The sequence below is a fragment of the Staurois parvus genome, unplaced genomic scaffold, assembly GCF_062004578.1.
Source record: "Staurois parvus isolate SC_StPar_1 unplaced genomic scaffold, SC_StPar_1.0 ptg000087l, whole genome shotgun sequence".
Taxonomy (NCBI): Eukaryota; Metazoa; Chordata; class Amphibia; order Anura; family Ranidae; genus Staurois; species Staurois parvus.
In genome coordinates this window covers 789,356-808,118 of record NW_028317883.1, presented here as the reverse complement: position 1 = coordinate 808,118, position 18,763 = coordinate 789,356, and the positions used below count along the sequence as shown (strand labels likewise).

The 18,763-nt window shown below is 43.6% G+C and overlaps 1 protein-coding gene across 2 annotated transcripts in view; it reads left to right on the top strand.

The window, feature by feature from the left end:
- The window catches only part of SIDT2 (SID1 transmembrane family member 2), a 92,521-nt gene that overhangs the window by 55,006 nt on the left and 18,752 nt on the right, over nucleotides 1-18,763 (top strand). For both annotated transcript variants that reach the window (XM_089670144.1, XM_089670143.1), the window contains 8 exons: nucleotides 1,101-1,167; nucleotides 1,255-1,328; nucleotides 3,699-3,822; nucleotides 4,431-4,548; nucleotides 4,660-4,796; nucleotides 9,217-9,325; nucleotides 9,423-9,499; nucleotides 18,050-18,096. In XM_089670144.1, coding sequence (XP_089526270.1) covers nucleotides 1,101-1,167; nucleotides 1,255-1,328; nucleotides 3,699-3,822; nucleotides 4,431-4,548; nucleotides 4,660-4,796; nucleotides 9,217-9,325; nucleotides 9,423-9,499; nucleotides 18,050-18,096 — 753 coding nt within the window. The remainder of the gene's footprint in view (nucleotides 1-1,100; nucleotides 1,168-1,254; nucleotides 1,329-3,698; nucleotides 3,823-4,430; nucleotides 4,549-4,659; nucleotides 4,797-9,216; nucleotides 9,326-9,422; nucleotides 9,500-18,049; nucleotides 18,097-18,763) is intronic.

The following is an 18,763-nucleotide window of genomic DNA, read 5'->3' as shown; positions in this document are numbered from 1 at the left end:
TAGACTCTGAGCGGGGTAAATATATTCGATCAGCCGCTCCAGAGTATACCAGTGTTGTGAAGCAGAGACAGCCACTCCGCCGAAATGTGTTGGGTCTACTTGTTTACTTTTATCTTCAATAAACAAAATGTATCAAGTGAGACTTTTTTTGGACACGCCTCCATTGTCGTTATCAGAAAGGTAGCAGCCCTAGACACCAACAGTGTCTATCACCCACCACCTACAATTGGGATATAACCCATTGGAAGCAATTCCCTCTATACCTTCCACACAGTAACTTGCCGCTGGGTAGCCTCCAGGGGCACCAGTCCAGCGCTATCTTCAACACAAACAAATCTGGGGCACTATGTAAAACAATTTTTCTATAAATACACACAGCCCAGCGCACAGGAGAACACCCTGTGGGTGGGGCGAAATGCGTTGATGCACTTCCGGTCTGCCGTCTTGACGTCCCGTGTCATATCCGGTGAGTGGAACGCACGCTGTGCGTTGCGTTCCAAGTGGCCATTTTGAGAATTGTTTGAACATTGTCCTGTCATCTCCTGCTGATCAGTCTGTGAGGTTTCTACTATTGAGCATGGAAACACTGGATTTTATGTGAGCCTATGGAGGCAATAAAAAATGCTGTTTTTTCATCTGACAAATTGGAGTCTGGAGTGAGGACAAGGCAGGAGCCAATAAGGAGTTCTTCCCAAATCATTTATGGTGGAAAGGAGTCCAGGGGTTTTAGAGGGGGCTTGGGATTCCTAGATATCCCAAAAGGTGTATTACTCCCCTCCATCTGGTGAGTGCGGTTGTTATTGGTTTTTTCACTGGTGAATAGTGGAAGCAATTTCCTAGTTTGGACTATTTGTTTTTTCACATAATAAATATATATATATAATCACTTGGGAATAAGGACTTTTATTATGATTTTTTAGAAAATAATTTTTATTTGGACATTTTGTTATTGATCTTATTACTTTTAAGTTTGTATTATTTGAAATAAGGTGTTTATTTGCGCTGTTTCTTTGTATTTTCACAAAACAATTTTTCTCCCTGTATTGTTTTCCATGAACTTACTTTGTTTTCTCAAACGTTTGTGTTCTCTATCTATACAGGAATATCTCCACAATTGCGGTGTTTTACGCCCTACCTGTCATACAGCTTGTTATAACGTACCAAACGGTGAGAGCATAAAAAATGCTCTTTGTAGTTATTTTTTGCCAAAATCAAAATGTTCATTCATTAAGGTCTGTTTGCCTTCTTTTTTAGGTGGTGAATGTAACCGGGAATCAAGACATTTGCTATTATAATTTCATGTGTGCTCATCCCCTTGGATCTCTTAGGTATGCGTTGCTGGAAGCTGTATCTAACCTTGCATCTGCCCATTCCTAAAATGATTCCGCTGTCACCTGCTTGATGTTGATTAGGCTGTCTGACCTATTTCTGGTTCTGTTTCAGCAGCTCAGTTTGTCCATATTTGGGAATTGATAAATTTAATATAGGTTCAGAGGTCTAGGCCTCATGCAATCTTGAGCCCAAAAATGGCCGTTTTACAGGTGTTTGACTTTATTTTTTTTTTTCATTTTGGTGTGTTTTTGTTTTTTCTGCCCTTTCATGTTAAACTCTGTGTTAATGCACACATACTGTAGGTATTTACAGGAGTTTAGAGGCATGGCTTTGAGAGGCAGAAAAAAAACCCATCACTTGCATTATCTGAAGAGGAGCGTATGGGCAGAATAAACACACAAATGCATGTTAATGCTAGGCGTGTTTATGCGTGTTAATAAATTCTAATGGCTTGAACAAATGAATGTTCTGGCTGATAGAATGCATGAACACTGAATGCGCAAAAACGTGCATGCAAAAACAAGGCTTTTGTTCACATTTTCCTGCTGCTTTTTTCCTGTAAGGAAAATAATGTGCATGTGGCCTTACAACCAGTGTCAGATTTTGGACTAAGAACTGTGTTTAGGGGCTTTAAAAAAAAAAAATTGTACAATGCTGTGTATTTGTGAAGATTTATTCAGTGTATAGTTTTTAGTCCTGCCATTTAGTACCAAAACAGTTGATGAGTAGTGATGAGCTGGGGTATTCCCTGCCCAATAATCGCACACATACAAAGGATATACGTGCGGCTGCAGGACGGGGAGTTCCCCGGCCACAGATGATTGGGCCTTACAGGTGACATCTCCTGGCAGGCTTGCACACACAGGTCAGATCCCAGTCCAGACATGCCCAAGCTCATCACTAATCATGGATAACAATGTGCATTACTTAAAGGGACTGTATCATGCTTTTATCTACAGATTTTATTATTTCAAAGCCTTAACATTTTTAGTCGGATACATCTAAAATATCGTATAATAATATTTAGAATGTATGATTTTGAGCCAGAAGATGGTGCAGTGAAGTTGGTTCTCCTCCTGTATTCGCCTATTAATTCTGCTGCTGTGCTGTGCACAAGTTTATTTGCTATTCCAAGCACACATACAGCTGAATGTATCAGAGGAGGGGCCCTTTCCAGCTCCTAGGGCTGTGAATGAGCATGCAGCTTAGACAAAGGCCGTCATTTACATAACGACAGCTGGCCATTCCTATTCACAAGGCTGCTATCCTTAGCAAACACTTTTTATCACTAAAGCACCGTGAATTAAATGTATATCTGTAAAAAAAAGTGTTTATTTTTAAAGGATAAGTTCACCTTTTATGAAAAAATTATAAATGCACATCCTTTTTTTGTAGCAGATCTATGGTGCAATGCCAGACTTCTGCATACTCTCAGTACACTGTCTGCTCGAACATCCTGTATGGGCAGACAGTTACTGAATGACAGGAAGAATTCATGAACTACAAGAGCACTCACCAGTACCCTCTCAGTTTATTGAGGAATACAAGCCGTCGGCTACAGTGGCTGACGGTACATTCACAGAACCCTGTGAATGAATGATGCAGCCATGTGGGTGGAGCTGCCAAGCAGGACTCTTGTGCTGTGTGTGGAAGCAGTGGTCTCTCTGCAGAGGTCCAGCACACGCCCCCTGCTGAGTCATATCTATAGCTCTGTAATCTGTAAAGCTCATGCCCCCTGCTGATTGGAGAGCTCTGGCTCATGTTCATCAGGGGGTGTGTCTTTCTTGGTCCTGTAACCATGTTTATAGTGCTAGATTGGTAGGACCATGCTGTGCAATAGATCCTGAGATGGCTCAAACTTCTCCCAGTCTGAGCGCTGCTGTACTGAAGTTCACAAGAAGCCAATATAAAGACCTGTCTGGATACTTACAGCAGCTGTACTTGAAATTACATTTTGCCTTTACATACACACTGTACATCAATATAAAGACCTGTCTGGATACTTACAGTAGCTGTACTTGAAATTACATTTTGCCTTTACATACACACTGTACATCATTTTACTAAGTGGTGTTTTCTAATATTTAACCAGAATTCAGCCTTAGGGCGGCTTCACGCTTGCTAAAGTGCAGCTAACCTGCAGTTTTTGGGGCAGTGTGAAGCCGCTCTTATTCTCATAATTATAAACCAAATAATTGTTAAAAGATGGACAATTTCATGCAGATGCTGAATGTAGAAATAACTGTACCGCTTTCCCATTGATGACGTATTCTCACTGCTTCAACATCAGTGAAGGTTTAGTTCACAGTTGTTCATGCCTGAATGTTGCTTCTTATGCTGATTGTTATTCTTTTTGTTACTTTTAGTGCATTTAACAACATTTTAAGCAACCTAGGGTACATCATGTTGGGGTTGCTTTTCCTAATCATTGTGCTGCAGAGAGAGCTAAGTTATAACCGTAACCGCATGTACACCAGGGGACAGCTGGAGGTAAGTCGTATAACATCACAAACAAAGATAAAGGTTTGACATTTCAATGTTTTGATGTATTTAAAGTGTAACTTTAGACAGAAAATACTTTTTATATTACTGGCTGTACTCAGCCCAATTTCTTCTCGCTTCTTGTCCCAATGAAAGTGAGAGGATACATTCTGAAAGCCAGAGGAAATTCCTCCTTCGACAGTTGTTACCGGTGCAGTTGTTCACTTTTAAGTGCTTTTCTGCTTTTTTTGTCTCCGGTAACTTGTCATGGCCATGTTTACCCTGAGGTACACTGGCATAAATTGGGGTACATTCAGAGGTTCACATACTTCTGGATAGGAATCATTATTTTCAAGTAGTTTATTATCAGTATGTCAACAGTGTTGTGTGTTGTTTCATAGCAAATGAGCCATTATTATATATCAGATTAAGAGAGATTACATTTGGAACCAGTCATGCAGGAACCTTGAATATGGCTAATTGTATTCAGACTTTTTTTTTCCTCAAAGTTTGTACATAAAGGATCTGATACAGTCTTTTCACCTGAACTTTTTTTTTTTTTATTTATTTCTGTAGTGAGTTCTCATTGTCTTTTCTTTTTTTTTTTCCGCACACAGGAATGTGGGATTCCCAAACACTTTGGTCTTTTCTATGCCATGGGCACTGCTCTGATGATGGAGGGACTACTCAGTGCATGCTATCATGTGTGCCCCAACTATACCAACTTCCAGTTTGGTTTGTCTTCGCCCATTCATCTCCTATATACAGATATTTCCTGTCTTCTCACCAAGCCCTTTAATGCCATTGTGTTGCCTAATTCATCTTCTAATTTATCTTCCTTTTTAGATACTTCCTTCATGTATATGATTGCTGGTCTCTGCATGCTGAAGTTGTATCAGAAAAGGCATCCTGATATTAATGCCAGTGCATACAGTGCATATGCCTGCCTAGCCATTGTTATCTTCTTCTCCGTCCTCGGTGTGGTATGTACATAGTCTCGTTGTCAAAAATTCACTTCTCAGTTTAGCTGACATTTTGTGATTATATATATATATATATATATATATATATATATATATATATATATATATATATATATATATATATATATATATATATATATATATATATAAAATGTGTATACATACATACATACATACATACATACATATTACGTATTATTATAGATGCTGTATATAAATATGTAGAGGTACAAACTGCCCAACAATGCTTAAAAACATTAAAAGATAAAATTTTTCAAACTAAACCAATCGCAACCTTCTGTTTATTTGTTTTCAATTGACTCTGTTGTCATTTTTTTTACTTACCTTTGCCAGGGCTTGTTTGCTATCACAGGAGCAGATTATTCTGCTGCTATGTAAATGGATACTAGCAGAACAGCACACAAGTTATACAATGTAGTAATGCTTTTTTGCTACACTGTGAATACTCAAATGGCAAACGGTGGTACCCTTTGGATATGTCAGTTAAAGGAACCTTGCAAGATTAAAAAAGCTAAGTTATTTAAGAGGGAGCCTTGTTTGTAATAAATATATATATAATGAAACACACACATACGCGCACACACACACTCCACTTTTGCACATCATTTAGTGTGTAACATGGTGCAAATGGGACTTTCCTAACTTGCTATTTGTCATATTTACCATTACCCCTGGGACAAAAACTGGGGACATGTATACAAGACACACCTGTCAGAGCTAAGGATTTGGCTGTGGGGGCCTTCCACCCACTTTAGTTGATATTCTACTTAAAGCTAAACTCAAGAAAAAATAAAAAAATTACCCTTCTAATGAGTTCCCCCCACACTTCAAGCATTAAATGATCATTTTGTCTGGGGAGAACAAAACAAACAACTACACCTATTATATTCTTCCCAGCTTCACCCTAAAGCCACTTTTTTTTATTTTTTTATTTGCCACTCTGTTGGCCGCAAACACTCCAAAACCATCACTTACAATGCAGGACCAGTATTCTTGCATCTGAAGTGAGAATGCTGAGGGCCTGTTCACTAACCATAGCGTTGGAGAGAGGAGAAGAGCTTTGGCTGTTGATGGAGCAAGAAAAGGGTAGGTATAATTGCTTTCTCTGTTCTCCCTAGACATAGACTTAATGAACATTTAGCCCCTTCAGTGTTGGGAGCCACAATGCAAGGGTAATTTTTTATTTTTCCCAGAGTTCAGTTGATTTCACACAACTGCAAATAAAATATTGCTGTTTGAGTATCATGTTTATTACACAGTCTTAGTATTATAATTAACAGTGTAATGGTAGACCTCTGTAAAATATGAAGAGGGCCTGGAGAGCCTCCACAAATGTTGGCAGTCTGATTTTACACCTATGGAAATCTAGGCAATTCATCTAAAGCTTGCCATAGATGGGTAGAAATGTGAACAAAAATTCTTAGGAAAAGTCTTAGGAAAAGGTGTATGAAAATTCTCAGAACATTTAAATGTCATTTGAAAGATTTTGCTTGCTTTTAACATTTTTATTTTGAAATTAATGGGCTTTTTTTTCTTTTTCTTTTTTTTTTATCAAATCATTTTTAATGAGTAAAAAGATGAGAGAAGTTTTTTACATTTCAATTACAAAAAGAAACATACAAAAATCCATGTGTGCTACATACAAGTTGCAAGATTAACCCCTAACCCAACCACCCCAAGGCCACCAAACAGTAGAGACCTGGAGCCCAACATACCTATTAGCAATAGTAAAGTGTAAACAAACGGTGTGCCATGTAAGCTCTCTCAACACTGTATATGTGCAATCAAATCAAGACAATATAATAAACAGTCCTATAATATACCCCTATAAGCAATAAAGATACTTACAGGTGAAACTCGAAAAATTAGAATATCGTGCAAAAGTTCACTTATTTCAGTAATGCAACTTAAAAGGTGAAACTAATATATGAGATAGACTCATTACATGCAAAGCAAGACAGTTCAAGCCGTGATTTGTCATAATTGTGATGATTATGGCTTACAGCTCATGAAAACCCCAAATCCACAATCTCAGAAAATTAGAATATTACATGCAATCAATAAAACAAGGATTGTACATAGAACAATATCGGACCTCTGAAAAGTATAAGCATGCATATGTACTCAGTACTTGGTTTGGGCCCCTTTTGCAGCAATTACTGCCTCAATGCGGCGTGGCATGGAAGCTATCGGCCTGTGGCACTGCTGAGGTGTTATGGAAGACCAGGATGCTTCAATAGCGGCCTTCAGCTCTTCTGCATTGTTCAGTCTCATGTCTCTCATCTTTCTCTTGGCAATGCCCCATAGATTATCTATGGGGTTCAGGTCAGGCGAGTTTGCTGGCCAATCAAGCACAGTAATCCCACGGTCATTCAACCAGGTTTTGGTGCTTTTGGCAGTGCGGGCAGGTGCCAAGTCCTGCTGGAAAATGAAGTCAGCATCCCCATAAAGCTCATCTGTGGAAGGAAGCATGAAGTGCTCCAAAATCTCCTGGTAGATGGCTGCGTTGACCCTGGACTTAATGAAGCACAGTGGACCAACACCAGTAGATGACATGGCTCCCCAAATCAACACAGACTGTGGAAACTTCACACTGGACTTCAAGCATCTTGCAGTGTGTGCCTCTCCATTCTTCCTCCATACTCTGGGTCCTTGGTTTCCAAATGAGATGCAAAAGTTGCTCTCATCAGAAAAGAGAACTTTGGACCACTGAGCAACAGACTAGGTGTGTTTTTCTTTATCCCAGGTAAGACGCTTCTGACGTTGTTTGTTGTTCAGGAGCAGCTTGACAAGAGGAATACAACATTTGAAGCCCATGTCCAGGATCCGTCTGTGTGTGGTGGCTCTTGATGCACTGACTCCAGCCTCAGTCCACTCCTTGTGAAAGTCCCCAACACTTTTGAATGGCCTTTTCCTGACAATCCTCTCCAGGCTGCGGTCATCTCTGCTGCTTGTGCAGCTTTTTCTTCCACACTTTTCCCTTCCACATAACTTTCTATTAATGTTCTTTGATACAGCACTTTGGGAACATCCAACTTCTTTTGCAATTACCTTTTGAGGCTTTCCCTCCTTATGGAGGGTGTCCATGATGGTTTTCTGCACAACTGTCAGGTCAGCAGTCTTTCCCATGATTGTGATTCCTACTGAACCAGACTGAGACACCATTTAAAGGCTCAGGAACCCTCTGCAGGTGTTAAGGCTTAATTAGCTGATTAGAGTGGGACACTTTGAGCCTAGAATATTGCACCTTTTCATAATATTCTAATTTTCCGAGATTGTGGATTTGGGGTTTTCATGAGCTGTAATCCATAATCATCACAATTATGACAAGTCACGGCTTGAACTATCTTGCTTTGCATGTAATGAGTCTATCTCATATATTAGTTTCACCTTTTAAGTTGCATTACTGAAATAAATGAACTTTTGCACGATATTCACATTTTTTGAGTTTCACCTGTATATGCAACCCTCTTGACTGAGGTCATTTGTTTAGGTAGCACTTCAGCACATCTACCTATGCTGTCCAGGTGGCAGCATACCGTCTATAATAAAAATTTGAGGTCAACACAGCAGGCCCAATAACAAAAGAGAGTGACCTTCATCTCCAGCTAATGGTACAACAGTAAATCAATGTAAGAACTGCCTAGACTACCCTAGCAACCTGTCCATTATTAGTGTTGGAGCCCCCAATCCTGGGGTACCCAACCAAGGTTCCCAAACCTTATCAAATTTGTTTGGACATCCTCATTTGGTATAGATATATTTTTCTTTCAGTATGATATAATTTACTACTTGTATCCAATCAGAATGGGAAGGTGGGAGTGCCAATAATTATCTGTGAGCTATAAGTTTTCTAGCTTGGGAAAGGCAACAAAGTACTGCATAGTGGGTGGGACAAGCTCTTCATCCATTTTAACCTAATAAGCAAAACAGTGAGTCCAAGGTATAGGATAACCTAAAAACAAAATTCAAAGTATGGAGAATCGCATTACAGTACCTATGTAATTTAGGACACCGCCACATCACATAGATGAAGGAGCCTGGAGAGCGGAATGAATGGACTATACTGAATGAAAACCACATACACTGTTCAAATTTGCTTGTTTAAGAAAAATGTTTCCATCCTGCTCCTTTTAATTTTCTCATCACTGTGGTCAAATATGAACATTGATTTGACCTGTCTAATGATTAGAAAAATGAACAAACTTTCTTAGAACATTCTCTTACCAAGATTTTTCTTTTGAAATTCTACCCAGCTATGGCCAGCGTAACTTAGCAGCACATTTTTGTACTCCATCTGCTTATTTTGTAAACCTCAGCATGTTTTCAGTTAAATGTATATATGTGCAAGTGATCTCTTGTAAGTCCTGAGTTTCTGTTGTCTCTTTTGTTGTTCTAGGTATTTGGGAAAGGAAATACCATTTTCTGGATTGTATTCTCTGTGATCCATATAGTGTTTACTCTGGTTCTGAGCACTCAGCTGTATTATGTGGGTCGCTGGAGGCTAGGTAATATACTGTTTAACATATGAGTGCAAGAAGATTTCGATCAATCTGTGACTTACCTTCTAATCAATGCCATGTTCACTCTCTTGTAACCCTTCAGATTCTGGAATTATTCGCAGGATCCTTCAGGTTCTATACACAGATTGTGTTCGCCAGTGTAGCCCCCCAATGTATGTGGTAAGTGCTTCTATATTTTCAGGATAGGGTATGTGTTTCCATTGTCCAGTTTTATTTCTATGCTTGTCGTGGCCTTTGAGTCAACAAATAAGAGTCATTAGGGCCCTCTGTTTCCTCTTGTACCAAGTTGTTTTGTAACTGTAATGTCTACCTTCATTTTGTAAAGTGCTGCACAAACTGTTGGCGCTATATAAATGCGCTATTATTATAATTATTGGCAGAAGACTGCCCCGATTTTTCTTTAGAAGAAACAGACTCCCTGGTTGATAATTTTGTTGTTGTTAGGTTCCTACCAGTGGTAGCCTCTAGCGCTCCACAGGACGGAATCCCCCAAGGCGCGGAATCTAAGCCCCAACCTGCTTGTTCACCAGGGCCCCTGATGGTGGGGATGGACTTGGAGCAGGCCGAGACCAGGTCACGGCCCCTGGGTTCACCCAGTTGCGGTAGAAGCACCGCTGGAGGTGTGTAGCAGGTGAGAGCCTGATGTGAGGAGGTAAGAGCAGCGTCGGGCTGGCCGGATCGGTAACGGTGGTGGCGGCGTGGTACAAAATCAGCAGGCAGAGGGATAAACAGGTTACAAGCCGGGTTCGTTAACAGGAGATCAGAACGTGCAGGGTTAAGCAGGAGAATGGTCAGACAAGCCAGGGATCAGAACAGGAGACAGACAGCAAATCAGGGTTAGGCAGGGTCGGCAGCAAGACATTCTACAATGCAGGAAATCAGGATACAGGTAAGACCATACGGCAACTAAACACAGCCCTGACCTGTTTTAAATAGGGCTCCCTGCGCCCTGATTGGTGCCAGGCTCGCGATCGCGAGTGCGCCACTGCAATCGCGGGTGCCCTGGTCCCAATGCTCGTACGCTAGTGCGGCCGGGCACACCGCGCATGCGCAGACTCGTACACGATCGTGGCCAGCTCTGGGGTCCCTGACAGTTGTTTTATAGTATCACATTTTAATAGTCATGTTCTAATGGTTTTGGGTGCATTTCTGTATCAGGAACATATATTTTACACACAATTCAATTTTTTTTGAGTTTTGTGCTTGCATAGTTAGACCCTGTGACCAGACCCCAATTTTTAAATGAAAACCTTTCAGCAGTGGAAGATAATGAGCCCTTGCACCTCACAGCAAACATCTAAACATTTTCACCGAAAAGAAGAAAAACTTGCTACGCTCAAAAGACTGGATCTGGCATACGTGGAAGAATGTTCATACAGCTTTGCATTCAATTCGATTGTGCAGTGCCATGCAGCCCCCTGAGGGCTGGGGTAGCCCAAACTAGCACTATAAATCAAGAAAAAGAAAGGGGCGCACCAGCCTTGCGCATTACCCCAAAACAAACTTTTTCTAAAATGTAGCAGATGTATTCTCAAAAATACACAGGCATATCTTAAAGCGGAGTTCCACTCATGCTGTCACAAAATAAAAGTAAGCAGCTACAAAAACTGTAGCTGCTGACTTTAAAAAAAAAAACACTCACCTGTCCCGCGGTGTCTCCCCTGCAGCCCATTTTACAGGCCGTCTTCTCTCCCTGGGTACCGACATCTTCAGTGTGGGCACCTGGCTGTGACAGCTTGCAGCTTCACAGCCAGGTACCCACTGCGCATGCATGAGTAGTGCTGTGCTTCCTGAATGGTCCTGTACTCTTCTGGGACCTTTCACTTGTCCCAAAAGACTATGGCGAGGGAGGAAGGGAGGACACATTCCACTACCGGTCAAATTCGGGTACCTGCTCCTGCCCCCCAAAGGTGCCAATCCTTAATGGGGATCGGGGGACCAGTCTTTAAAGCGGAACTTCCCCTTTTGGGTGGAGCTCCACTTTAACCGACATTAGTCCATGGTCTGGAGTACTGTGAGAGTCCCACATGCAAGAGGATGCTCACAAATGGCTGACATGTTTCGAGGGGGGATCCCCTCTTCCTCAGAGGCTCTCTCTTCTCCAGACCATGGACTAATGTCGGTTAAGATATGCCTGTGTCTGTTTGGCGTTTGTGAGTATACATCGGCTACATTTTATAAATAAAGTTGTTTTTTTTTTTTTAGGTAATGCGCAAGGCTGGTGCGCCCTTTCTTTATCCTGTATTATAAACATCTAAACATGACAAGGGGCTTAGTATTGTCTTTGTTAGCCAGACAGCCCTGTTCTATGTGCCTCTCTGGAACTAGTTTCACTTTGTTACAAGAAGCTCAACTTCTATAACTTCAGGAAAGAAGACTTGCCCACCATCATTCCTCTGTCTGATACAATTACTAAGCCACATTCAAAAGTGGGATAGCAGTGAACTGGGCTTCATCAATACAGGGCAGAATATACACTTATACATCAATGCAAGTGCATTCTCTTTCTTTACATCATATTGCTTGGCTTATATTAACAGATGAACAGTGATTCTAAACTTAAAATGTTTTTCTTACCTTAATGAATTATCTGCATTAAGGTAAAAAAAACTCCTTACTACCTACCCCCATTGCTAAATACCTACCTTACTGAGTCACTGATCCAGCGCTGTCCTGGCTGCAACACTGCACTCCTCTTCTGGTCTCACAAGAGACACTGAGAGCAGTGGGAGCCATAGGCTCCTGCTGCTGTCAGTTAAATGCCTGTGATGAGTTCTATGGTGGAGCTTACCGGCATTATAAGCGTCTATTGAGGCACACAGCCTGGCTTGGAAGCACGCTGTCAGGGCTCCAGGGTATGACCAGAGGTGTGTGACTGACGCAGGGAAACGCAGGCTTCAGATATGTTATAAACAATGTAATTTATTAACACTAACAATACAAACATAAACGCAGTGCAATACTAAAACATAACACAGTGCAAACAAACCAAACCAACCACCCACAGATGACAGTACATACAATGCAAGCGTCGTCAGGCAGGCCGGGTCAATATCAATCGGGCAGGTAGGTACAGGGGGAGCAAGCGGAGAATGGTCGGGGTCACAAGCCAGGTTCAGCAGGTAGCGGGCAGAGTGGTACAGAGGGTCAGGCAGAGGGATGGTCAGGAACAAGCCGGGGTCAGAGCAGGAGAAGTCAGCAGAGGTCAGATCAGGCAGGGTCAGCGACAAGACAGGAACAGGATGCAGGAACAGGATACAGGGCCCGGGAAAAACACACACCAAGGCAGAGTCTGCAGGTCTGGCCATCCCTTAAATACACCAGTATAATCAGTTCCAGGTGTTTGACTGGCTGCAAGGTTGAGTCTCTGATTGCTGGGAGCACCCGCTGGCCAGCCCTGGTACTGCAGCTCATAAGGCAGGTGAGTCCTACTATTGCTGGCCAGTCCATTCCTGACAGTACCCCCCCCTCAAGGAGCGGCCTCAGGACGCTCCAAACAGTCCTAGCTGGGCAAAATGTTCCACCGCCCGGGTCTGGTAACTGGCGGGATATCAAAGACTGGCACACCGGGCAGGACTCCGGGCAGCGGCACACCGGGCAGGACTCCGGGCAGCGGCACACCGGGCAGCGGCACACCGGGCAGGACTCCGGGCAGAGGCACACCGGGCAGCGGCACACCGGGCAGGACTCCGGGCAGAGGCACATCGGGCTGGACTCCGGGCAGAGGCACATCGGGCTGGACTCCGGGCAGAGGCACATCGGGCTGGACTCTGGGCAGAGGCACATCGGGCTGGACTCTGGGCAGAGGCACATCGGGCTGGACTCTGGGCAGAGGCACATCGGGCTGGACTCTGGGCAGAGGCACATCGGGCTGGACTCTGGGCAGAGGCACATCGGGCTGGACTCTGGGCAGAGGCACATCGGGCTGGACTCTGGGCAGAGGCACATCGGGCTGGACTCTGGGCAGAGGCACATCGGGCTGGACTCTGGGCAGAGGCACATCGGGCTGGACTCTGGGCAGAGGCACATCGGGCTGGACTCTGGGCAGAGGCACATCGGGCTGGACTCTGGGCAGAGGCACATCGGGCTGGACTCTGGGCAGAGGCACATCGGGCTGGACTCTGGGCAGAGGCACATCGGGCTGGACTCTGGGCAGAGGCACATCGGGCTGGACTCTGGGCAGAGGCACATCGGGCTGGACTCTGGGCAGAGGCACATCGGGCTGGACTCTGGGCAGAGGCACATCGGGCTGGACTCTGGGCAGAGGCACATCGGGCTGGACTCTGGGCAGAGGCACATCGGGCTGGACTCTGGGCAGAGGCACATCGGGCTGGACTCTGGGCAGAGGCACATCGGGCTGGACTCTGGGCAGAGGCACATCGGGCTGGACTCTGGGCAGAGGCACATCGGGCTGGACTCTGGGCAGAGGCACATCGGGCTGGACTCTGGGCAGAGGCACATCGGGCTGGACTCCGGGCAGAGGCACATCGGATTACCAGGCAAAGCAGCAGGCAGCGGGCCACCGGGCGGAGCGACGGGCGCCGGGCCCCCAGGCGGAGCGGCGGGCGCCGGGCCCCCAGGCGGAGCGGCGGGCGCCGGACCCCCAGGCGGAGCGGCGGGCGCCGGACCCCCAGGCGGAGCGACAGGTCTCGGGCCCCCAGGCGGAGCGGCGGGCACCGAGTCACCAGGCACGACAGTGGGCTCTGAGTCAATTGGCACGACAGCGGGCACCGGGTCATCAGGTACCGGATTGTCTGGCTCGACAGAGGGCATCGGGTCACCAGGTATGACAGCGGGCACTGGGTCACCAGGCATCAGGTCATTTGGCTCGCCAGCGGGCACCGCGTCATCTGGCAAGGCAGTGGACACCGAGTCACCAGGTACGACAGCGGGCTCTGAGTCAATTGGCACGACAGCGGGCACCGGATCAGGTACCGGATCATCTGGATCAACAGCGGGCATCGAGTCAACTGGCCTAATAGGATCGTCAGGCTGGATCAGTTCATCATGCTGGGTAGAGGCATCAGGCTGAATGCAGGCATCAGGCTGCGTAGAGGCATCAGGCTGCGTAGAGGCATCAGGCTGCGTAGAGGCATCAGGCTGAACCACGGAAGGCAGGTTCTCAGACGGCAGGCTCACCGGTTTGGATACTGGCAGGATGGTATTGGTTGGAAAGAATTTTCGCTTTTTTCTGGTTTTAACTACTGGAGCACTGCAAGTAAACGCAGGTCTGCAAACGAATGGAGCAGCTGGAGACAGAGAAGAGCTGGAGGATGGAACAGGGGAGGGAGCAGTTGCTACAGAGGGCTTCTTTACAGGGTTAAAGGCAGGATAGGTGCAGTGAGTGGGAACAGGGTACTGACATGCGGTAGATAGCAGGGCAGGAGGAGCTGTTGGGAATGCAGGAATAGAACTTTGAGGAAATAGATTAGAAGGGTTTTTGTAAGCTGACTGAGGCTGGGTGCAACAAATCTGTCCATGCCTGCAGTATGGGTTGAACAAAGCTGAGCTTACACAAAGCCTGTCTGACCAAAGACTGCACTGCGTTTATACAATCTCTTAGTACCTGTGGTGAACATGCAGCATAATGCTCCAAGAAGCAATCCACATCATCCTCTAATAACCATACCAGGGACTCTACCTGGTCGGCACTTAATGGCGGCAAAAATTCATCCCTGCATTCGGGGGTACCAGATGAAACCAACTCCGCACAAATCTGAATCAATGGCTGCACCTCAGAGAATTCTGTGCCCTGATCTACTAGAACATGAGCGAGCCGTATACATTCTAGCAGTTCATCCCGGGGATACTCCTTCAGAGTTTGATAAGCATACTCTCTGTCATCAAACACTAGCAGATATAAATACACAACCTCATCAAGATCCATCCTTCCCAGCAACAAGCCAAGATGTTTAAAGTATCTTGCGAGCCAAAAAACAAAAGGTCACCCTAATATACAACATAAAATGTATATCCTCTATATGGTGGGATCGCAAACATCTGACACATAACTACCAATGTGTAAAAAATAGTGAATATAACCCTATAATGTTGCGCTCCCAAAACATATATATAATCACTAATCTATGTCCTGAGAACATATGCAAAAAAGTGAAAAAATTATATAATGAATACCTTAACCAAATAACATATAAAATTAACTTAATTAATTTCTTTTTTTTTTTTTTTTTTTTTAAATGTCCGTGATTATACTCAAATTCTGTGATTAAAGAGTACCTAAATTAATATTACTTCAAAAAAAGAAATATATACAAATGATATAAATAAGTATAAATAAATAAATTAATTGATATAACTGTGAAAACAGTGTCCCATATAAACAAAAGTGACTTTGTGCTTTAATTAATCTTCAATCCATGATTGCATGTAAATCCGTGACTGATTGTGAATCCTCCCATTAGTGCAGATGTACGCTCACCTCCTTATCTGCCTATAATTAGGCTATATGCGCTTTCGGTTCTCCTCCTATGGAACCTGCTTAAGACTCTTTCTTTTGGAATACTGGATATCCGTTGTTGCTGATATATGCTCTGGGATTGATCCCTGCTCCAGAGGATTGAACTCCTCTATAATCTCATCTCCATACGACTCTCCACATAGGAAAAAGATCTATACATGGTGTTTTATCCTTTTTAAAGATTGGCTTTATTGACTCCAAGTATTACACTCACATGTGTTGTATTCAAATACAAGCGTATCACAATGTAGACCGAGTCCTCTACTGACTGTAAGAGGCATGCACCCGTGGTCCGGCAAGCGAACGGACTCCCTCCGAGTGACGTTGCAGTACCACCCCTACGCGTTACGCCACTGGTCACGTGGCTTCATCAGGGGGATTTGATCCCCCTGTGGCGTAATGCGTAGGGGTGGGACTGCAACGTCACTCGGAGGGAGTCAGTTCGCTTGCCGGACCACGGGTGCATGCCTCTTACAGTCAGTGAAGGATTCGGTCTACATTGTGATACGCTTTTATTTGAATACAACACATGTGAGTGTAATACTTGGAGTCAATAAAGCCAATCTTTAAAAAGGATAAAACACCATGTATAGATCTTTTTCCTATGTGGAGAGTCGTATGGAGATGAGATTATAGAGGAGTTCAATCCTCTGGAGCAGGGATCAATCCCAGAGCATATATCAGCAACAACGGATATCCAGTATTCCAAAAGAAAGAGTCTTAATCAAGCAGGTTCCATAGGAGGAGAACCGAAAGCGCATATAGCCTAATTATAGGCAGATAAGGAGGTGAGCATACATCTGCACTAATGGGAGGATTCACAATCAGTCACGGATTTACATGCAATCATGGATTGAAGATTAATTAAAGCACAAAGTCACTTTTGTTTATATGGGACACTGTTTTCACAGTTATATCAATTAATTTATTTATTTATACTTATTTATATCATTTGTATATATTTCTTTTTTTGAAGTAATATTAATTTAGGTACTCTTTAATCACAGAATTTATTTGAGTATAATCACGGACATTTAAAAAAAAAAAAAAAAAAAAATGAATTAAGTTAATTTTATATGTTATTTGGTTAAGGTATTCATTATATAATTTTTTCACTTTTTTGCATATGTTCTCAGGACATAGATTAGTGATTATATATATGTTTTGGGAGCGCAACATTATAGGGTTATATTCAACAAGCCAAGATGGCTTCCCTGTGCAGCCACGTCTGGTCAGGATTGGCCTTGGTGTAATGTCAGGGCTCCTGGGTATGACCAGAGGTGTGTGACTGACGCAGGGAAACGCAGACTTCAGATATGTTATAAACAATGTAATAACACTAACAATACAAACATAAACGCAGTGCAATACTAAAACATAACACAGTGCAAACAAACCAAACCAACCACCCACAGATGACAGTAAATACAATGCAAGCGTCGTCAGGCAGGCCGGGTCAATATCAATCGGGCAGGTAGGTACAGGGGGAGCAAGCGGAGAATGGTCGGGGTCACAAGCCAGGTTCAGCAGGTAGCGGGCAGAGTGGTACAGAGGGTCAGGCAGAGGGATGGTCAGGAACGAGCCGGGGTCAGAGCAGGAGAAGTCAGCAGAGGTCAGATCAGGCAGGGTCAGCGACAAGACAGGAACAGGATGCAGGAACAGGATACAGGGCCCAGGAAAAACACACACCAAGGCAGAGTCTGCAGGTCTGGCCATCCCTTAAATACACCAGTATAATCAGTTCCAGGTGTTTGACTGGCTGCAAGGTTGAGTCTCTGATTGCTGGGAGCACCCGCTGGCCAGCCCTGGTACTGCAGCTCATAAGGCAGGTGAGTCCCACTATTGCTGGGCAGTCCATTCCTGACACACGCCCTCACAGGTGCCTCCTTAGCATCCAGCTTGCTGAGGGGCCACCCAGAGAAAGAAGATGTGGACAACACTGGTGGGGGGACTGAAATTTAGTAGGTAAGGGCCTGCTCAGTGCAATATCTTTGCACAGAACAGGTAAGTATAACATCTCTTTATTTTAAATTAAAAAATTATGAACCTTTACAATCACTTTAAGGGTGAGAGCTTCCCTAATGAATTAATTGATAAAATGATCACAAGTGACCATAGCAGCTATGAGATGCATTCTACACAGCTTCATTGCAGACAAAAATATTTACTTTCTCCTATACATGCTTCCCATCCCCAGAGTAATTAAGATCAACTTTTCCCACTTCTTTCAGGACCGCATGGTGCTACTTGTCATGGGAAACATCATAAACTGGTCTTTGTAAGTAAACACAATAGTAAATATTTTGCTTGAGTCATAAGAGTTTATAATAATTACAATCATTTGATCAGCCTTCAATTCCATCAGATTCAATCATTTGGTAAACGTAGTTTGCATACAATTATTTTTTCGCATTCTTAAATGTAAAATGATATAAATATAATTTTACACCAATATAGGGAATATTCTGTCCTTGCATGCACAAAGGCCCCCTCCCCAACCTAATCTTTCTTGCCAAAATAGTTACCTTTTAAATCTTAAGTTAAAGTGTTACTAAACCCACAACAGTAAAATCAGTCTGTATATGCAGTAAAGCATGCTTGTTATACTCACTGTGGAACCTAAGGGGTTATCCTCTGCATTGTGTAAAAAGTCAGTTTGATCCTTTCTTCTCTGTTCCTCCCCTTTTTCAAGCGACCACCACTTATCTCCAGACTAAACCGTAGGCATGCACATGCTCAGTTTGGTGTATATTGCTAGAAAGTTTTTCTTTTTATTTTCTTGGGAGAGTGCATGTGATCAGCACAGGGCCAATCAGCACTGTCCAGACAGAGGTCAGGGGATTTGTATCCTCCTAGAGCAGAAAGAAAACTCCTACAAGCTTTAGCTAGTGCTGGGCTGGACACTGATAGAAGTCATATGACTGCTCTAACTGCTAATGAGAAAA